This window comes from Schistocerca gregaria, chromosome 6, assembly GCF_023897955.1.
Source record: "Schistocerca gregaria isolate iqSchGreg1 chromosome 6, iqSchGreg1.2, whole genome shotgun sequence".
Classification (NCBI taxonomy): domain Eukaryota; kingdom Metazoa; phylum Arthropoda; class Insecta; order Orthoptera; family Acrididae; genus Schistocerca; species Schistocerca gregaria.
In genome coordinates, this window is record NC_064925.1 from 450400590 (window position 1) to 450424315 (window position 23726).

Consider the following 23726-nt stretch of genomic DNA (forward strand, 5'->3'; position numbering starts at 1 on the left):
ACATGACTAATTTCAGTGTGGGACATATGCAGGATGTGCAAGATTGTGCAGCAAGTGGAACACAGTTTTACAATAGGACTGCGGGACGATTGATCATAGCCTCTCACATGACACATCACACCAAACAAGTTTGACGGTTCCTGGAAGTGTGCACTGTTGTGGTTGTAGCCCAGTATCTTGTCCAGTGAGTAGCTGTTCTAGGCTGGGATCTGTGGTCTGTGCAAAGTTCAGCTGAGTAAATGTGGCCACCAAGCAAGACAGGTAGTCCACGACTATATTTTCTACACATCAGATGTGTCTGACGTCAGTGGTAAATTGTGAGACCAGTTTGAGGTGGTGAAAGCACCTTGGTGTGGAGAAACAGAAGTGTTTTTTATCACATTGCAAGATGCCTGTGGTTGGCGTAAATAGTCAGAGGGCATCCTTCAGTGTCATCCTGGAAATAGGGAAACACCTCAAAGATGGCCAAGAGCTCTCTATCAAAAGTTGAGGACTTCTTCTGAGTACAGCTCAACTTTCGAGAGAAGAAACACAGTGGCTGCATTATGCTGGCAATCTCTAGTAGTACCACAGCTGTGTAGTGGCTCAGTCAGAGGCAAGAGTGATTCAGTAGCATCAGGAAGATGACACCTCCAAAAATTGATGACACTGAGGAATTGTCATAATTCTTGATAGGGAGGAGGCGGTTTTGTTCCCTTTTCTCCAGCATGGCGTAATAGGGCGTAAATCAATCTCATGTTCATCAGGAGACTGTGAGAAAATTATCATGTCATCTAGGTAAAACAGCAGAGGGACATGTTAAATAAGAGGTCATTAATAAACCTCTGACAGGTCTGGGCCACGTTTCTTAACTTATACGACACAAATAAAAACTTGAACAGACTGAATGGCGTGATTATTGCTGTTTTTAGTATATCTTCCGACAGCCATAGGTATCTGTAAATAGGCCCATTTACAGTCAACAACACTGGACATACCTGTAGTGGCACCAGTATTGTCCTTTTTGAGGATGAACTTGACAGATGTCCAGGCAGTGTCAGATGACTGTACAATACCAACACACAAGAGTTCACCCTTGGTGGCTTTTGCCACTTTGAGTTTGTGGGAAGTTAGGCGGTGAGGGCGACGGTGGACCTGTGTGCCTGGAATGGTGTTGATGCAATGAAATATATCATTACAAATGGTACAAATAGTCTGCAGCTGGTTGGGCTGTCATGATGTGAGAGTCGAAGGTATAGCAATAGGTGTTACAGTAACACTATTGTCAATGGGCAAACCAGTCACAGTGAGCACAATTAGGTAGCTAAAGTCACTTGACTGGCCTTTTTGAGGCTAACATAATGTCTTCATCAGCAGGCAGTGGGTGTAGATGTAGCAGAATCGTGAGTTGCTGTTTAGCCATATGAAGCTCGCTTGATGTCTCGGCCATACGTGAGAGGAGAAGGTCAATGGTTGCTCACTTATCAGAGTTGGAACACTGATGTTCAGAGTGCATGGCAGGCATCATGCAGAGTTCATCCAGAAGAATTTGACATTTCACGATAAGATCGAGAGGTGTTTCTGACTGGGAAGTAGGAGACGGTGCCATATCATTGACAGGGAATCACTGATCTTGCCACTGATTGGCCATTGGCTATCGTGCTGCAGGATCAGAATGCTGTTTAGGTCTGACAATAAATAGTGATGCCTGAGGAAGTCGGCACCTAAGGCATGTTCCACCGTTTCAGCTATCAAGAACATCCAGGACACAGATGTGTGGTTGCCAAAATCAACAGTGATGGAGATGGTTGCTAACCACCAGTATCACAATTGGCAATTGCATGGACGAAGGTGAAAATGTAGTGGTAGCGAGAGACGGCAGAACCATACTTTCATCAGTTCTGGTGTTGACTAGAAGGTAAGAATACAGTTGTGCATAGTAAACAAAGAGGCAAGAGGCATCTGGCCGTAGATGAGACCTGTGGACACCAACATGATGTGGTGATTTGTGATGACTTGAAGAGGACAAGTGACCTGGTCCACCAGTATCAGGCTGCAAGATCAGTTTGGGTATGAGTAAGGCTGGCGGCAATGTAGCATGTTAGAGCCAAAGTGAGTATGGAACCAGCAGAGACAGTGCACTTGGGTGAGCATAGTGCCTGGCTGACTTGCATTGTTTTGAATGGCAGGCACAGGTCAGCGACCAGGTGGTAGTGCACCAGTGGTGGTCTGCAATGTAGGCAGTTGTTTATGTTCATCACTCAGAAGACCACATGGAGCAGTAGTGGGTGCTTGCCCAGGAAGGTTCAGTGAGTCCTAGTAGACATTGGGTGGCAGGCACCTACATGGTAGGAGATACAGAATAGCTGCCAGGAGCAGTGGCAGGGCATTGGCTGGGCTTGGCCAGGGTCAAGTGTTGTTGGCGATGTAGTTGGGGATGCTGTCAGTGGTGGTGAGGTCACAATGAGAATTATTCAACAAGTGATGCTGTGTGAGTGCTAGGACTCAATCGGCAAGGTGTAGTTTGCAATCTAGTGGAGCATCCTCATATGTGGTCATTACCATTTGAATACTCTCTGGCAGATTTAATAGCCACAAAGTTCACAGTGTATGATCTGGGAGTAGGCTCATAAGATTTGCAGGCGAAGCTTGTACCACAGCATGGAAGGCGTACTGTGACTGAGTGAGGTTTCACTTATCACTACATGGAGATTTTTGTCTGGTGAGCAGAAGTGCCTTGACTGTCTCATACTTGTTTGTTTGTGTGTGCGCATCAAGCAGAAAGTCACTAATGAGATTGGCATTATCACTGAGGTTGTTGAGAAGTACTGCAAATTTGTCACTGTCCTCAGTGACACCTGCAGACCACATTATGCATTCCCTAAGTGTGAACCACAGTGTAGGTGAGGACACATTCAATGGAGGGAGTTTCAGCCAAGGACACGCAGAAAGGTTAGGGCCATGATTATGTGAGGCTCGCATCACCATGAGGTTAGCATTGCCTGCTGTGGTAGATGCAGCAGGAGCAGAGGCATCGTGGAGCAGTGTTCATAAAGCGGGAAATCGATACATGGCATGGTGGGTGCAGACAGTGCACGTCATGATGAGATGAAGGTATGTGCAGTGTTTTAGATGCGAGTAAGCATGAAGGTGGGCAAGACCAGCACTATATGCTTTGAAGTGCTGGTCCACGGGAGCTGCTGGATACTGTCAGAACATGGTTTGCTCACAGGGTAACGAAACTTGCAAGACAGTTGGCATTACACACACATGGAGGAGCATGGCAGCATGTGAACAGATGACGGCTGCATGTGAACACGGGGTGGGTGGCAGAGATATGACATCACTCAGGTGACATGTTGGTGGGTGTGACATGGGTGATTTGGACAGATGCTGCATGATGACATAGTTGAATAGTATGCTTTAAGATCCAGGAAGATCATTTGAACCCATGTCATTTTGTCCAGAAGGTGATAAAACATTTGGAAACAGTTTGGGGATTGTTTAGCGGGGGCCAATGTCAACCAACTATTGCGGCACTCTGGTGGGTGTCTAAATAGTTTTGCAAAAGTGCACATAGATTCACTGGCACTAAAGGATTGTCCAAGAGCATAAGTCTCATTATTTCCTGCAAGGAAGCTCAGAACACTATGTGTACTGATGAATGGGGTGGCAGGAAGCCGTTGCTCACCTGGAATGACATTCATTGGCATATCAGAATCGCTAGTCAAATAGTCACCTGGCATCATTACAGTGCTATCACTGATAAGGTCACATTGAGAATTTGACACATGTTGTTGACTGGTTTGGTGTGAAGTGGCGTGAGTCTGGTATGGTAGACATAGAAACAATGGAAGAATTGTCATCAGTTCACTACACACTGCTGAATCAGACACTTTGTCCAGGTTTTGGCAAAACTGTATCAAACTGAGGCACAGAAAGTTCATGGAACTCACAGGCATTGACGAAGAGGTTAGACTGACATCCTTCAGAGTAGGAAATACCTGAGCTGGAGGCAGCTGCGGAACAGTAGGACAATGGACCGGCATGGGAGATTTTACATTTTAAATGTTAACAACTAAGAGGTTGTATGATTTCAAACAAATATATTTTATTGTCCTGGAAGGTACAAAACAAGCTGTCACAAACATTGATCAGAACAAACTAACTGCGGGTCCAGAGTGGTTAGTTGAGCTACTTAAGGGCAGCAGGCAGTTCCATGAAGTTACATCCCCACAAGATTTTAACAAACACACAGTGGTACAAAGTAAGGCGTTTCTGAAGACACCTCTCTCTTGCAATCATACGGTTTAAAGAGCCCATGTATTATGACATATTTTATTACAACTGTTTGATTTTAACATGCTGTTGTCATTAGATTAGATTAGATTAGTTTTTCGTTCCATAGATCCGTGTTGAGGAGTAGAAGGAGTTGGCCACTAGTAAGTCTTTCAGGCTCCTTTTAAACTGATTTTTATTTGTAACTAAATTTTTTATGTTTGCTGGCAAATTATTGAAGATGAGTGTTCCTGAGTAGTGGACTCCTTTTTGAACTAAAGTAAGTGCTTTAAGTCCTTGTGCAGATCATTTTTGTTTCTGGTATTGTACGTATGAACTGAGCTGTTTGTTGGAAAAAGAGATATATTATTTAGGGCAAATTTCATTAAGGAGTAAATATACTGAGAGGCAGTAGTTAGTATACCCAGTTCTTTGAAGAGCTTTCTACAAGACGTCCGTGAGTTTACTCCACAAATAATACGTATTACACGCTTTTGGGCTCTGAAAACTTTTGTTTGACTTGACGAGTTACCCCAAAATAATATACCATATGACATTATAGGATGAAAGTAGGCAAAGTATGCAAACTTTTTTACTTTCATGTCGCCTATGTCTGCTAACACTCGAATTGCAAATACAGATTTGTTAAGGCATTTCTGCAGTTCTGTGGTGTGCTCCTCCCAACTGAATTTATTATCAAGTTGTAATCCCAGGAATTTAAGACTGTCAACCTCTTCTATCTGCTCTTCTTCGTACTTTATGCATATGCTGGGTGGAAACCTCTGACAGGTTCTGAATTGCATATAGTGAATCTTTTCGAAGTTTAATGTCAGTGAGTTGGCTTTAAACCATTTATTAATATCCATGAAAATATCATTAGCGGATTTTTCTAGAGCTACACTCGACATACTATTTATTGCAATACTTGTGTCATCTGCAAACAAAACGAACTCTGCTTCTGGCAGTGTAACTGATGAGAGATCATTAATGTACACAAGAAAAAGCAATTGCCCTAAGATGGATCCTTGTGGGACACCACATGTATTTTCTTCCCATTCTGATGATGACTGATGACTTAATTCACTAGTCCCTTGCACTGACACCCTTTGTTTCCTGTTAGTGAGGTATGACTTGAACCATTTTGCAGCACTGCCCGTGACACCAGAGAATTCTAATTTATTTAAAAGGATGTTGTGGTTTACACAATCGAATGCCTTTGACAAATCACAGAAAATACATGCTGCTTGTAACTTGTTATTTAATGAACTAAGTACATTTTCACTGTAGGTGTAAATAGCCTTTTTGATATCAGAACCCTTCAGGAATCCAAACTGTGTTCTTGATAATATGTTATTTGTGGTCAGATGGTTGGAAAGCTGCATGTACATCACTTTTTCTAAAATTTTTGAGACTGCTGGCAAAAGTGAAATTAGCCTGTAGTTTGCTGGCATCTCTTTATCCCCTTTCTTGAATAGAGGCTTAACATCTGCATATTTCAGCCAGTCAGGAAATGTTCCAGTTATAATTGACTGGTTACACAAGTAACTTAGAATTGTACTAAACTCACAAGAACATGCCTTAATTAACTTTGTTGATATTTCATCGTAACCACTAGAATGCTTTGTTTTTAAAGATTTTGTTATGGAAGTTATTTCATTTGGTGAAGTGAGTGACATATTCATGTACCTGAAGCTATTTGTAAAGGCTAGTTTAAGTTATTCAAGGGCATTATTTACTGCTCCTGACAATCCCATTCTATCAGTAACAGATATAAAGTATCTGCAACTGCCAAATTGTTACTCTCCTCCTCCTGGACCCTTATTCACACTACACTACCAGATAGATTTGGTTTACCAATAATCCATATTTATGAATATATAACACACTGTCTTCACCATTGGTGCTGTGCAAAAAAAGAAAAAAAAGTTCTCTCAGTTGTGTCTCATCATTTATATATTTTGTTCTGCCATTATAAAAACACTACACAGTTTATATCATTGTGTTTTTTTTGTTTTTTTTCATAAAAATATTTTTAGTTTTATGATGAGTAACTAAATAGGGGCAGGAAAATTTCACATACACAATAAAGCAAAGTATAACACAAAATCTGTGATTTTTCATGATGTAATATGAAACATACAGTTGCTACAAAATATTGCAAAATTTCCAGATTTTTCCTAATCTCATAAATCTGAGGGTGGCAGGTTACAAATAATGGTAACTAATAGTTAATGAATGCTGGAACAATATTTTATTTTCAATGCTGAGAATTGTGTATCATCTTAAAATACCAGTTGGCTTTCCTCATAAAGAACTAAGACTCTTAGAACAACATGACATAAAAATACCTTACTTCCAATGATCTCTGTATCAGTAAAATTTTGTTGCCTAAGTGACATTTCCCAACACTTATGCAAAACTTGTTGTACAGAAAATGACTCATTTTTGAGAGACATTTAATGCATTGAATCAATCAAACCACATATTTTCATAGAACAAAAGCATAAATATGGAAAATACCAAATACAGCACTTATCTGTGCAAACAGCCTCTGAACACCTTACAACCTAATCTAGACTCTTGCTGCAGAATAAATCGTAATGTCAGTACAAACTTCATTCAGAAAATAATTAAAAAATATTAAATAAATATTTTCAGTGTTGCTTTTTTTATAGGCAGAAACAAGCCTCTGTGGCGTCATGTGACCTGTGCTCTGACTAGCTGACTGAGCAAATGTCATGTTGATTTACATGTTCGTGAAGCTAAAGTTTCATATTTGGTGATTTTAGTGTATATACTTAAGTACAACAAAAATATACAATTCAGTTGAGGCACTGCATTATAGATCTTACCAACACATGTGGTTTTTGAAGCAAGTCACTGTGCAATAATATCAAGGAATCTAATGTCACCAGTGAAAACTATTACCTGCATTCCAGGTTAACAGTGAAAATTGATTTTTAATGTGGAAAAATTAAGTTTTTATATTAAACCAGCAAAATTGTGAGAAAAAATAAAAGAATGAATACCTCAGATCGAGATGGAGGAAACACTGAAGCACACTGGGTTGTACTTTCAAACTAGGCTAAAAACCCTTATGGTCATAAAACTATGTATTCTATGTCCACAGCTCTAGGTTCTAGTTTCAACAATGGGATGATAATGAATTCTATTAATGATGACATGGCAAAGATTGTGCTAGGTGTTCCTGGAATGGAAACTCTCAGCTGTGTAAAATATTCTGAAGGGATGCATGATTGGATAGCAATGGTTATATTATAGTGAAGTGCTGACAGATTGGCTGCATAATGTCTCAGAAATGAATTTTGATATTATAACATTGCTTTCTTTTAAAAAACTTTAAACAGCTGCAAAGCTATTTTTTAAATTGAATAAATTTAATGGGTTTAATATAAATAATTTCTTTCATTTTTAGTAATGCAACAAATGGGACTGACAACATAAATATACATAACATAATTAACAGTCTATTCTCAATTTCATCATAACACTGAAAAAAAAAACAAATAAAACAACGAAGTAAGACAAAAATAAGGAATACAGTACTTCAAAAACAAGCCCTCAGAAACTATTACCGAAATTGGGAAAAATGATAAAAAATTGGCAGAAAATAACACAAAAATTATCCGAAAATAACATCAAAATTGATGGTAAATAACAGTGAAATTTTTAGAAACTAACACCAACATTGGTGAATAATAACACCAATCCTGTTTCTAGTGACTTAAGTTATGATGAGGTGTGTAGAACATTAAAGCATCTAGAAATAGCAATAGATTTTGTTAAACTAAATTCTTTTTATTAATGTATTTAAAAAGAAGTTTTGTGTTAAATCACTAATCAACATCATATTGAGCATAATGTTTTGTTTATCACTGTTGTTTTTTTTTTTTTAGTCACAACACTCATACTTTTACTCTTAGGTGTTTTTAGAAGCTCTTTGGTCAAGTGACTTCTTGTGTAAAGAGTGCCTCTAGATTCAGAAATAAATCTAGGTATTTGAAAACCAAACTCACCACTTTTTGTCAACACCTGATCTTTACTGAGAAGAAATAAGATTTTTTCTCAACAAAATACAATAGATTTCAAATTTTCAAGTTCCATCAGTGTGACAGTCTTCCCCAAAAATTTTATGTAACTGACTTCTGCTCGGGATGATGTCAGCTACCTGAATTAATCGTTTAAGCTACATCAGACGAATACATGAAAACAAAAACATATAACTGGAATGGAATATTTCCATCATTATTTCTTTCTTGTGACCTCTCTACTGCTCTTTCTTAATCTATTTCCAATATATTGTATTTTAATGAAGTACTCATCTTGTACATTAACTTCTCAATTCTTTTTAATGTATGCTCTTCTTTAAATGTAATTTATATATAATTCAATACCTGCATGTGATGCTTTTCTTGACTCACATAAAAACAATGACACATTATGCACTAAAATTTATAACAGCTATAAGGAATGGATAGATTGCTACTCACCGCAAAGAGGAGGCACTGAGTTGCAAACAGGCACATGCTTGGATTGCTCAGTTGATAGAGCAATTGTCTGCATAAGGCAAAGGTCCCAAATCATGTCCCAACCCAGTACCATCCACCCACTAACATGCATCCCACTATAATCATCTTTTGATTTATTTTTCTCTTTGACCTCCTTGCATTTTCATTACAATTTTATTTCATTTTCATTGTTCCTGTCTATCCTCCTCTATGTGGTGAAAAGCAATCTAACCTTTTCATATTGTTGTTATTCCATCCAGTACTTCCAAATGTTCAATTTTGCCTAAAAATTTACACATTTATTATTCTGAAATTATTGTATGTCCTTTCTTCGAGACTAACTGTGCTCCTAAGAATGTTATGGTATACTATCTTACACAAACCATAAACTATAATTTGACACTCACTGGCAGATTAAATCCAGGTGTCACACTGGGACTTGCCTCTCACAGGCAATGCTTTTACTGACTAGTGAGTTCTCCAGGTTTTGTTCATAAATGATTGATCCAGTAAAGAAAGTAGGAGAGTGTCTGTGAAGTCTGGAAAGTGAAGTTGTGAGGGTCAGTCACAAGATGTGCCATTATGACTCAGTGAGTAGGAGCACTGACCACAAAAGTCAAGGTTCTGGTGAGTTCAAGTCCAACTGCAGCACATAGATCTAAAGTGACAAGATGTTCCAAAACCATACACACTTCACTGCATAGTGAAAGATTCATTGCAGAAAATATAATTTGATACCACACCACAGATTTTCAATAAACAAAGAAGAAAAAGTAGTGGCAGTTATTGTCGCTGTGGAAAAATATGTAAGTTAGTTGTGATTTGTCTGCTAAAATGTAATGTTAGAAGAAAATATGTACCTCTTATCGGAGTCATCAATTGGCTCCCCATCACGGTAGACTAGAGAACCCTGGACACGCGCTGGGGGACCACACCCTCTTCTATAGCCCTCTGGGAAATCTACTACACTTATATCACCACCCTTGGTGATATCACTACCTCCTTTGAACTGCAAATCCACTTCTGAAAGTTTTCCTGTCATATCTGCAATGTGAGGATACACAGAACTTTAAAGGAACTCCACAGAGATAGTTAACAGCTTTAATATTAGCATCTGAAAATGCAGAATGCAATGTATTTCAAAGCAGTATCATCTATTGGTAATAATTTTATTCTAATTTTCTTATCACTTTAATTAGTGTACATTGTATAAAGCAAAACCATCCTGTAACACTAAATGTCTTTTACAGATACAACTTACAAACTTTAATTTGATATGCCAGGCATAATATGCACCAAACCAGTCTTCAGACTGAAGACAATGACAACGATGACGACAACAACAATATTAGACTGCTTCATCAGTCTTAAATATGTCATAATTTCAATGTAGTTAATGCTAAAATATATTAATTTCCGTCACAGTACCTAACAAATGTGTACATATAGATTGCACAGCAAATTACATTCATGAGCAAATTAATTTCCAAATTCAAAAAGCAATAAAAATCAATAAAATCATTCTGATTCAGATGAGAGTTGTATAACAATACTGACGATGGTGGCCCTGTAACATTACTCATAACACTACATATGTAATGTGCCACAGCACTGTAAATTACTAGTTACAGATGTTCACTGTATGGCAAAAAATTAGTGTTTAGAAGCTTGTCAAACAATAGTATAAGGACTCAGTTGTTGATAATGTTAATAGCTGAACCAGGGGGTAGCTGAACCACAAATTAATTGTTAAAATAATTGAAAGTTAGTGTATGTGGTGACTGACTAGTTAATAATGTCTGACAGTGCTGCACTACTTCTCATGCTAATTTCAGTAATTTCACTCATAATATGTCTTTCTGCTGCAAAAATTTCAAACAAAATATCATGCCCAAAAAATCAAATTTATTTCCATTGAAATTAGATCAGTTTTAAGTAATAATAGAATGAATGCAAACTAACATCTACAGATTCTCCTCATTTAAGAAAATAAATTATCTTCACAAAATGCAGAAAAGTACCATATTAATGATTCACAATTGAAATCAGTTAAATCATCCAAATACAGTACCTGGGTGAAACAATTAGTAGGGATATGATATGCAATGATCAGATAGGCGCAATCATATGTAGGGCAAACTTCATTTAATTACCAGGATACTGGGAAAATACGTTTGTCTATAAATGAGAGTGCTTAAAAACCATTTGTAACACCCCATATTAGAATATTGCTCAAGTGTGTTGGACACATATCGCATAGGGCTTACAGGGGACACTGAATATATGCAAAGAACAAAAGCAAGAATGGCCACTGGTTAAGACTTCTGAATGTGTCAACTGGAATTGTTTGATGTTTGAAGACAGACACCTATTATCCCACAAAAGCCGACTTGGCTTTGAGAACTAGTCTTAAGTGATGAAACTAGAGGCATTCTTCTATTACTTATGTGTTGCCAACACAGTGGGTGTGAAGACAAGGTTAGACTAACTATAGTACACAGAGGCATTTAAGCAGTTATTCTCCCTGTGATCCATACACAATTGGAACAAGAAGAAACCCTAACATGTGGTACCAAAAGTACCCTATGTCATGCATTGCAAAGTGGTTTACAGGCTGTGTTTGTATATAAATGATGATGAAACTGTCTCATCTACAAAAGGCTAAGAAGTGGTAATGTTTTATGGACAGCAATAGGAGTGTAAAAACAACGAAATGATGTAGGCCTATCATTTTTATGCTCTTCAACTATGATGAAGCATTAATTCACTTGCCTGATAATACGCAGTTGGATCTAAAAATAGGTTCTCAGTATAAAACCGTGTAAATTTGACACTAGAACTGCAATTGCTATGAAAATAATGCATACTTTTTACAGTATTGCAAAGGTATATATCACACTTCTAATCAAAATAATTTTATCAAATTCAAAATTCTCCTGTAACCATGCATAATTTACCAATATGGCAATGATTAAAAACACATTTCACCTTAAATGTAGTAAAATCAGCTATTTTGTAATAATTAAAACATCAAATAATGCTGTCTGAAAGAAACTACATAAATATTCAGTCTGATCTTGATAAGATTTCAAAGTGGTGCAAAGATGGTAAAGTTGCTGTAAATGTTCATAAATGTAAAATTGTGCACTTCACAAACGAAAAAACATAGTGTCTTATGACTATGCTATCAATGAGTCATAGCTGGAATTGGTCAACTCTTGCAAATATTTGTGTGTAACAATTTGTAGGGACTTGAAATGGAAAAATCACGTAGTCTCAGACATAATCAAAGCACGTGGCAGACTGCAGTTCAGTGGCAGAATATTAGGCAAATGTGATAAGTCTACAAAGGAGAATGTATACAAATCACTCGTGTGACCCATCCTAGAGTATTTCTCAAGTGTGTGGGACTCATGCAAAATCAGGCTAACAGATGATATTGAATGGATACAAAGTAAGGCAGCCAAAATGGCACAGTTATGTTTGATCCATGGGTGCATGTCATGAAGATACTGAAAGACTTGAACTGGCAGGCATTTGAAGTGTCCTGTGTATCCTGTGAAAACCTACTTAGAAAGTTTCTAGAACCAATTTTAAGTGATGGATCGCTCCCATAAGGATAGTGAAGACATGATTAGACTACTTACAGCATGTGCAGGAGAATTTAAGCAATCATTCTTCCCTTGATCCACAAGTAAATAGAATGGAAGAAAGCCCCAACTGCTGGTACAATGGGGTGTATGCTGAACCATGCGCTTCACACTGTTTTGCAGATTACATATGTAGATGTAGATGTAAATGATTGTGGGAATATGTTCCAAAGTCACTTGCCAGCAAAAAATTAAAGTTATAAATGTAGCAATAACTTATAAACAGCTTGAGAAGTATGCAAGAAAAACTTGAAGTTGACAGTCAGAATTCTCATTGGCACCATAATGAAGCTTACAAAAGTGGACGTTAATGCATAGGACTTTACTACACCATATTTCTACTATTCAGTATTAGATATTCTTTTAATACTGACTGTGTTAACATGTATATTTATTAAGTTGATTAAAACTTCTTTATTTGGTTTCCAGCATTTTGGATTTCAAATGAATTTATATGTATCCTCATAACTCATTTTGATGGATCAGTTATCAAACATTCATTATAAAACTATATATGTCACTGTTTGTCTCTTAGTGTGTCAGTCAACTATGTTAAAGATCATGTAACTATTGTCTTATAACTATGACTTAACACAAAGCTACAAATTTACTTATCAACAGTTTAATATATTTGTGAGACTTACTACCGTATCTGTAGTTTGGTGCTAAGTGTCGGCATGCTGGAGTTCTTGGCTTCAACATTCCAAGCGAACATTCAACAGGCTGTGCAGTTGATTTGCTGTAGTCACTGTCACATTGGAAGTTTACTGATGCTCCATGAGCTATTGTGAGACCAGCACGATATCCAGAAAGATACTGACCATTTGTAATCATTGGTAGCTCACATGGTGCTAATAAGTGGAAAATACAAATCAGTGTATTATAATGAAGAAAGCTAACAATGAAATTATGTATTCCAATTTTTAATGAGACAACAAAATAAAATAATATGTAAATCAATTCAATGTAATCAGTTCATTATAATAAAACAAAATAAACAATGTCAAATATCAGTTATCAATGAATGATACCGTATACTTCAGAACTACCACCCTGGCTGAATGATATTTATAGCAAATTAAGATACAGCAGTATTCCTTCCATAGAAATAAAAGTTTGTGTCTTATGAATAAATCCTTCGATATCTGCAAATATGATATATCTGAATACACTTTCAATGTATAGAGATATTTTATCACAATAGAGTACCTTTCAATCAAAAAGTTATGCTGGGGAGAATGTAGACTGAGGCATATTCAATAATGCACTCTGTCAGTCATCTCATTCTCAAAACAAAAAACAAGTCTCAAGCAAAACAGATTTTTCAAAATACAGGAAAAAGAAAAAATGCCGCTGTTGGAGGTTGGCATGTCATTTCTCATATAGATTCAAAACAAAAGTTTATCTAGCAAAATCTGAACATGTGCATTTTGAAAACATGTTTTAAAATGAGAAGCTGGCAACACTGTCATATCATGCAGGACATTGGAATGTACAGAGGAACTCACATTACCCTGTACTACCGTACCAGCTATCGTAGCTCACTGAGTAGACTGCAGGGAGATTAAAGCCACATCCACTGTGGAAATATGGTTTGAATCTTCATAAGGTTTCTTTTTTAATTTTTAGACATCCATTCCCTAGTTCTCATCATTTATAAGCAGGGCATCATTTTGCCACATAACAATAGCCTATCGCATGACAGTAGGATCTATTAAAATGCATGCATGTGTCTAATAACCACAAAGTGCCCAACCATAACTGGTACTGTTAGTTCATGTAGGGTGGTTTCCTGATCTTCCTGACATGGGGGGGGGGGGGATAATGTTTGGTGCACATGCGATTTGAACATTGATGAGTCTGTGTATTCATTCCCCATGGCATTGCCTCATCTCATTGAGCTAATGGGTTGCTCTGGCACAGGGCAGAGTTCATGTTACAGCACGCACTTAAAGTGTTGCCATAACCCCATTTTTTAATCACATTTCTATTAAACCTGTTGATGGGGCTAGGTTTCGCTAGATTCTTTTTTGGTCTTGAATTGGGATGATTCGATGCCAACAGCCAAGTGTGGCATTTTTTTCTTCACCCACTATAATGGTATCAATACACATATATAAACTACAGTTCATCAATGAGAAGTTTTTAGTTAACAACAAAATGTAATAAACATATGACAATAAATGTTAAAACTTAATGATATAGTTTGGAAGTATACACAGAGAGATAAACTTTAAAAAAGAAATAAAGTGTAAAATTTCTGCATTTAATAATTCAAAATAACATAAATTATGTATTTTTAGGTGCTTCCTTGTCAAGAAAACTATGACAGAGGTCTTTGCAATAAATATATTAATAAAATTTTGGAAAGATACTATTATAGTAAGGACTGTGCCAGACTTTATGCTGAAACATGAATTACAGAATGAAAATATAGAGTGCAATAATCCAAGGTAACAAGTGAATTAAATCTATTGAAATGAAATGAATGGAGTAAATGGGGAAAAAAATCAATAAAAATGCAATTGCGCAAAATTACATAAGTGAAAACCATTCAGAAAATCTGAACTTGCAATGTATCAAATGTCATGACAAATGAAAAATTATGCCAGAACTTGGATATTCAAGGACCTGGATATTCTTCTATTTGCATGTTGTCATCTTCATCATTAGGCTATTTTAGTGTGCCTTCAAGCGTTACTCAAATTTTCAATGTCACAGATGTTCTTACTATTATTTCTGAGCATCACTGTAACACTAGGTGCATCTGAAAAGTCTGGTGAATGGTTGCAGAAAATAAAGGAAACAAATGTTATGAATAAAATACCTTTCCTGTCATTAAAAGTAATCACCATTAGCTACAACACACCTCTGACATATGTTGGAAACTGTCTGAAAACTATTCTTATGGAATTGCTCAAACCACAGTGATCACGCATTGTTGTATATCCACATGTTTACAAGAGAGAAGACCTGCTCCTATCAACACAATCCAGAGACCACGTGACAGTGAACAGCATGATGTTCATCGTCTTCCCCACCTCCTTAAGATAGAAAGTCATGACAGATTTGCTGTTGAAAAAGGCAATCAACATCATCTTAATCTTGGATTTTGTCACCAAACTTTTTTTGGGAAAGTGGGGAAGACAGTAAACACGATGCCCGTTGACTGTCGCTTGCTATTTGGATCATTTTGGTAGTACCAGGTCTCATCTACTGTAATGGTTTTAGGCATCCAGCAACACATGACCATTATGCTTTGTGAAATTACACAACAAGCATTTACTGACAGTTTCCAACAGGTTTATAACTGATGCCATCAGTGTGTTCTATCTGGTGGTCATTACTTTGAAGATTTTGTTTGTAACTCTTATTTTCTGTTGGCATTCACCAAGCTTTTCAGATGTACCTTGTTTGTTCCCCCATGGGCTGTATGGGAAATGCACAAATTGGCAGAATGAATTTTGTTGAGGGACATGCCTTATCCTCTCACAGTAATGGACCAAATTATGAGGGGTGTTCAATAAGTAACACAACTTTTTTTTTCTCCTGAAAGCAGTTTGGCTTTTTTCAGGCTTCCAATACACCTTATTGTTCCCCACTCTTTTGGCTACAAAATCCTACTTTTCAACGTAATCTCCATTCAGTGAGATGGCCTTACGTCACCATACAGTTAGGAGCTTCACGCCCATATGGTAGCACTCTACTGATAAATGCTGGAGCCAATGTCTTGCTGCACCAGTAACCTCCCTGTCATCCATGTACTGCTTCCTGTGGAGTGCGTCATTCACTGAGCCAAACAGAAATATGTCAGAAAGTGCAAGATCTGGGCTGTAGGGTGGATGAGAAAGAACAATCCAATGAAGTTCTGCAAGCTCATCTTGTGTGTACAAACTTGTGTGAGATCTTGCACTGTCATGGAGAAGGGAAGTTCACTTACATTTTTGTGGCAACAAACGTGGTTAAGCTATTTCAACATCCTAAGAGCCGCACAATACACTTCTGAGTTGATCACTGCTAAATGAGGAAGGACATCAAACAGAATAACCCCTTCAGTGTTCCAGAAAACTGTCACCATGACTTTACTGGCTGAGAGTGGGGCTTTGAACTTTTTCTTCAGAGGAGAGGTTGTGTGATGTCGCTCGATGAATTGCCATTTTGTTTCCAGTTCAAAGAAATGAACCCGTGTTCCATTGCCTGTGACAATGTTCAGCAAGAAACTGTCATGATCAAATTTGTAATGCACAAGCAATTCTGTACATATGATTCTTCGTTACTTTTTATGGTCTTCTGCTAGGTGGCAAGGAGCCAAGTGGGCATACAAGCAGCAAGGTGTTTGATGGTGAGCCATCAACCACCATGAATGAGACTGTCTGCACATTTCAACATTGCAGGAGTTACAGCTTTGTGTGCCCGACCAACATGCAGGACAAAATATATTCCAAATAATTTTCTTGGTCAGAACACTACAACTGCACAAAAAGTCTAATCTGCTCCATTGTAATGCAGCAGAGTTGTTCTAACTACTGCACTGAAGGTAATGGCACTATCTTGTGTAACTACATTTTTAACACTTGATGAATATTAAAATTTGAAGAATAACAAAAATGCATGTCAGTGAAATATTCTATGGAAAACTTTTTTAACTAGTTAAGTTTGTGTTCCACGGATCACTTGTACAATCAATTGTAAGGATGTGGAGAAAGTCAGTTTACAATCATATGATACATCCATTATAAATATGGCAACATGCTGACTACTTATAAGTTATAAAAATATACAGATGTGAATTAGTAATTACTGCACATCACCTTATCACCTTTTACATATTACATAAATAGTAATTCTACGTAACTCAAGAGTTGTCAAGGAGAAATTTTCCAGTTTTCTTTTTGGGTGAATCCCTTAATGAGCTAGAGCACGTGACCCCCCCCCCCCCCCCCCCCCCCCACACACACACACACACAAAAGCATGACCCCCCCCCACACACACACAAGCAAACATTTGTGCAGTTATACAGTGAATGCTAAACACACATTGCTGGGATTGCAGTTCAGCAGATGGACCTGGGCAGCGGCACAGGGGGGGGGGGGGGGGGGGGGGTCGAATGGAGTAGGTAGGGGAGAAAAGAGCCAGAAAGTGGGAGGAGGGGTTGAGGAGAGGGAGCTGGTTGCTTGGAAGGAAACAACAGGTGAATGGAACAGGAATGTGGATGTGAGGAGCAGCAGTTTCATGGGCTAGGAATGAGATACATCTGCACTGGAGCCACTGAGTATGTGTGGTGCATAATAACAACTACATGGAGGTGTGGCCTGGGAGTGGGTGACAGGGCAGAGGTAAGGGGGACTGTGGGTAGAGTATGTGGGTGCTGTGGGTTACCTGAGACTGAGGCCAGTGGGCTTACAGAAGTGAAGGAAGTGTTACATGGGCAACTCCCCATTTGCACAGTTCAGAAAATCTGATGCTGGAAGGAAAGACCCAGATGACAAGAGTTGTGAAGCAAACGGTGAATTGGCCACTTTGTGCTCAGCAGCATGTTCTCCTGCTGGGTGTCAACTTTGTTCTTGCTCACAGTTTGGTGGTGGCTATTCATTCTGGTGGACAGCTGACTGCTAACATAAAATGTCCCGAAATTGCAACAGACCTGTTACATGACAGCTCTGTCTTCACCAGTGGTCCTGCCTCTGGTAGGGGAGATAAACCTATGACACGAGTAGTGTGCCGGGTGGGACCAGGCAGGTCTTGCACCTGAGTATTCCAGTGGAATGTAGGATTTGTGATAACAGGTGGAAAGTGAGAGATGGACCACCATTTTTTGTCAGTTGTGTGAGTCGCAGAATACCACTTTGCAAGGGGTGAGAATGATTGTGGGAAGCATACCTGTCATTTCCAGGCAAGATGGTAAGCTGTTCGAAGCTCTTGCGATGAACATGGTTTAGTTTCTTCAGTCTGGGTTGTTACTGATGAGGGGTGTGCTGACTTGAAAATGATTCTTGGGGGTGGTGGGAGCATTGCATTGTTAGAACATCCAAGTGGAAGACAGGCATTCTTGTTTGAGGAAATTAGTAACTTAAACCCCATGTTTTTCTATTACCTCTATATAAATCTCATTTTGGGTACTAGTTGGGAATTAGTATACTTCAAGCTTAACAGATCCTGAAATTAAAAGAAAATCAACAGTTTCTTTTAGTGTTATTCATTTTTTGTTCTGTCACACATTGCACCAGTCACAACGAAGCCCCACAGTGAATGCTGCTTTCAAACATGGTATGAGTTAGCTGACTTTTGTAAGCAGCTGGAAATATCCTGACTACGGTCAAATGATGGGGTACAGCTGTGAACAGGTAAGTGGGAGGGTTCCCAAGAGCCATGTACCACACATACCAAAGGTACCTCAGAATAATATCCTCTCCTGTGGATCTTGTCTGCTCTACAGGACATATGGAACACATGAATAGTCACCCACTTGGTTGTGAGTGGTGTGTCAGTGGTAGGGCTTGTTTACCAGTACAGAGAAGACAGGGACAACTCAGGGTGTTACATACATCCCCTAAACAACAAATTCAAGATACTGACTTCCACTCAACCCAAAACTAAGCAACGAAACTCACAGAAAAGAAGAGAAGTAAAACGACTGGGTATGATGGAGGAACAAGGGCTGTTTAGTGCTGAAATGGGAGCAGGGAAGCTGGATGGGTGAGATCAATGACTAATGAAGGGTGAGGCCAGAAGGGTTATTGGAATGTAGGATATACTGCAGGGAACGTTCCAATCTGTGCAATTCAGTAAAGCTGTTGTTGGTGGGTAGGATCCACATAGCACACAAAGCAAAGCAGTCATTGAAATGAAGATGTCATGATTGGCACCATGCTCAGCAATTGGGTGTGGTGGTCCACTTACTTCTTAGCCACAGTTTGTTGGTGGCCATTGAAGTGGACAGAAGATAGCAGTAATACAATAAATGAAATTAATTTTCACACAGTTCATTTTTAGGCCAATATTTCACCAGTCAACAATTCCATCCATGAAATTCAATTCATGAAAGGCTGAAAAATATGCTTTCTCATGCTAAAAGTTTTCAATTTACAGATGTGATTTTGTTTTTTAACTTTTTATACTGGCTTTTACACAATTGTGTATTTTACTTTGTCAGGCTAGGAGCTTCCCATTACTATCAATTGTAACCTTTATGTGGAGTTTAAGAATGGATCTAATTCCACATATTGTATGTCACTACATGTTATATCATCAGATGTTCATTTTGCCATGTGAAGTAATTTTAATTAATGACTATACATACTGCATTTTAACTATTAAATTTACAATACTGGTTACTCATGTATCCTAGATATAGTGCCACCTGCTGACTTCAGTTATTTGTAATTGAAGTTAATTGTAACTGCCATGTTATTTGTAACAGGACCAAATTTTCATACAAAATGATTAACTTCAACAACAAGAGTATAGTACTGGAAGTTCTCAACTGATAGTAAGAAAACTCACAACTCAAAAAAAGTCTGGCTTTTTTTAACAAGAACATACAAAAATTTTACAGCACATTTCTGTATGGTGGTTCTCTTTGTTGCCATCTTGTTAACATTTACTAAGACACTGGGAAGTTATTGAGTCATACTTTCTCTTTCAAAGGAAAGAAGAGACAAGCTAGTTAACATGGACTTCATGAAATGTGTGGATGAAGAAGATGAATAATCACTTCTCTTTTTTATATGCAGTTCATACATAATGATAGGATTTTCGTTACATCAACAGTTTTACAGTTTCAAAATTGAAACTTGCAAACTACATATCTTTGTGATGGTTTACAATACTTGAAGAAAATGCCTGAATATTGATTAAAATATAAGGGCCATGGATTGGATGCAGGCGCCATGTGCGAGTAGAAGTGTGAGCTGGCATTATCATGGAATGCTGATGAACTGTGGTGTCACAATACACCGGCCGCTGAGCACCTCACACACACAGTAGTCACGTCATGTTGCTGGCTCCCTGTACGGGCAGAAAAGTTCCCAAAACACATGTTTCTGACGTGGAATTATGTCTTTCTTGACTCACAATGGAGTATTGACAAATCCTTATTTGTTTGTGGTAGGATGTCAGACACTGTTAAAACTGGTCGGCATAGCGAGCACGTTATTATAGATGTGGTTATGGCTAAAAACTTGTAGTTCAGGTATTCCTGTGCCTCATGGACCCAATGATCCTGACAAATACTGAGGGAGACCCTCAGCTAATGACACAAACCTCATAAACGCCTTATAAAAAGATTTTATAATGTTTATTGTGACTCAAAATCTGAAGAGACTGAGCAAATTAGACTAGGACAAATTTAAAAAATGCTTCTAATGTTTGTGAGAGAACCATACACTATCTATGTTTAATTTCAAAACCACACCTCCCAAGAAATTCACTGTTCTGAGCAGGAAAGATGAGATGGCCATTGATAGCCTGACAGATATTGTAAATGACCATAGCATAAAAGTAAAAAATGATGAATTGTACAATCAATTGACAGCATTAAGAAATGTCACTGAAACTTTTAAAACTTCTGATTTACCAACAGACCAAAAACTGATTCATTTCATTACTAAAACTGCAGCCCCAGAGCTATCAAAGGTACTTAAATTTGTGTTTTCTGTTCCTGTGAGCAATGCATATGTAAAATGAGTGTTTACCTGATGAAAAACTTGTGGACTGATGAGCAAAACAAACTGGTGGTGACTCCTGTGGAAAGTGAACTTCTTGTTAAAATAAACTACAATATGAGCTGCTCAGAGTAGCATAAGCATGATCTACATGAGAAGAAGCTTCTAAAGGCTGCCATATCAAACAACAACTGTGTCTAACTTATTAATGGAAAATCTCATATAAAGATGTGAAACAATTACTAACAAAGAGATAGAGGGGCTGGCCAGTACTTACCTCAGCTCAGTACAGCCGATAGAAACACAAAAAAACAACCGAAAATTTAAGTTCCTAGCTTTCGGAATAAATGTTCCTTCATCAGGGAGGAGAGAGGGGAAAGAAAGGGAAGAAGTGAAAGTGGATTTAGTTACTCACAACCCAGGTTATGAAGCCACAGGGAAAGGAAAACAGGGAAGGTAGCAAGGATGGAGGCATGGTTCTGTGTCTGTAAGTTCCATCCCCAGCTACAATTATTTTCACTGATGTACAGCATGTTGTTGTTGTTGTCTTCAGTCCTGAGACTGGTTTGATGCAGCTCTCCATGCTACTCTATCCTGTGCAAGCTGCTTCATCTCCCAGTACCTACTGCAACCTACATCCTTCTGAATCTGCTTAGTGTACTCATCTCTCGGTCTCCCTCTACGATTTTTACCCTCCACGCTGCCCTCCAATGCTAAATTTGTGATCCCTTGATGCCTCAAAACATGTCCTACCAACCGATCCCTTCTTCTAGTCAAGTTGTGCCACAAACTTCTCTTCTCCCCAATCCTATTCAATACCTCCTCATTAGTTACGTGATCTATCCACCTTATCTTCAGTATTCTTCTATAGCACCACATTTCGAAAGCTTCTATTCTCTTCTTGTCCAAACTAGTTATCGTCCATGTTTCACTTCCATACATGGCTACACTCCAAACAAATACTTTCAGAAACGACTTCCTGATACATAAATCTATATTCGATGTTAACAAATTTCTCTTCTTCAGAAACGCTTTCCTTGCCATTGCCAGTCTACATTTTATATCCTCTCTACTTCGACCATCATCAGTTATTTTACTTCCTAAATAGCAAAACTCCTTTACTACTTTAAGTGTCTCATTTCCTAATCTAATTCCCTCAGCATCACCCGATTTAATTTGACTACATTCCATTATCCTCGTTTTGCTTTTGTTAATGTTCATCTTATATCCTCCTTTCAAGACACTGTCCATTCCGTTCAACTGCTGTTCCAAGTCCTTTGTTGTCTCTGACAGAATTACAATGTCATCGGCGAACCTCAAAGTTTTTACTTTGTCTCCATGAATTTTAATACCTACTCCAAATTTTTCTTTTGTTTCCTTTACTGCTTGCTCAATATACAGATTGAATAACATCGGGGAGAGGCTACAACCCTGTCTCACTCCTTTCCCAACCACTGCTTCCCTTTCATGCCCCTCGACTCTTATAACTGCCATCTGGTTTCTGTACAAATTATAAATAGCCTTTCGCTCCCTGTATTTTACCCCTGCCACCTTTAGAATTTGAAAAAGAGTATTCCAGTCAACATTGTCAAAAGCTTTCTCTAAGTCTACTAATGCTAGAAACGTAGGTTTGCCTTTTCTTAATCTTTCTTCTAAGATAAGTCTTAAGGTCAGTATTGCCTCACGTGTTCCAACATTTCGACGGAATCCAAACTGATCCTCCCCGAGGTCTGCATCTACCAGTTTTTCCATTCGTCTGTAAAGAATTCACGTTAGTATTTTGCAGCCGTGGCTTATTAAACTGATAGTTCGGTAATTTTCACATCTGTCAGCACCTGCTTTCTTTGGGATTGGAATTATTATATTCTTCTTGAAGTCTGAGGGTATTTCGCCTGTCTCATACATCTTGCTCACCAGCTGGTAGAGTTTTGTCATGACTGGCTCTCCCAAGGCCGTCAGTAGTTCTAATGGAATGTGGTCTACTCCGGGGGCCTTGTTTCGACTCAGGTCTTTCAGTGCTCTGTCAAACTCTTCACACAGTATCGTATCTCCCATTTCGTCTTCATCTACATCCTCTTCTATTTCCATAATATTGTCCTCAAGTACATCGCCCTTGTATAAACCTTCTATATACTCCTTCCACCTTTCTGCCTTCCCTTCTTTGCTTAGAACTGGGCTGCCATCTGAGCTCTTGATATTCATACACGTGGTTCTCTTCTCTCCAAAGGTCTCTTTAATTTTCCTGTAAGCAGTATCTATCTTACCCCTAGTGAGATAAGCTTCTACATCCTTACATTTGTCCTCTAGCCACCCCTGTTTAGCCATTTTGCACTTCCTGTCGATCTCATTTTTGAGACGTTTGTATTCTTTTTTGCCTGCTTCATTTACTGCATTTTTATATTTTCTCCTTTCATCAATTAAATTCAATATTTCTTCTGTTACCCAAGGATTTCTAGCAGCCCTCGTCTTTGTCCCTACTTTATCCTCTGCTGCCTTCACTACTACATCCCTCAGAGCTACCCATTCTTCTTCTACTGTATTTCTTTCCCCTATTCCTGTCAATTGTTCCCTTATGCTCTCTCTGAAACTCTGTACAACCTCTGGTTCTTTCAGTTTATCCAGGTCC

General features: G+C 38.3%; 1 protein-coding gene across 1 annotated transcript in view; it reads right to left on the reverse strand.

Moving 5' to 3' along the window:
• LOC126278326 (uncharacterized) overlaps positions 1-23726 on the reverse strand; it is a 1364175-nt gene that overhangs the window by 91400 nt on the left and 1249049 nt on the right. The window contains exons 17-18 of the mRNA XM_049978346.1: positions 13081-13287; positions 9647-9830 (exon numbers count right to left, since the gene is read on the reverse strand). Of these exons, the coding sequence (XP_049834303.1) occupies positions 9647-9830; positions 13081-13287 (391 nt within the window). The remainder of the gene's footprint in view (positions 1-9646; positions 9831-13080; positions 13288-23726) is intronic.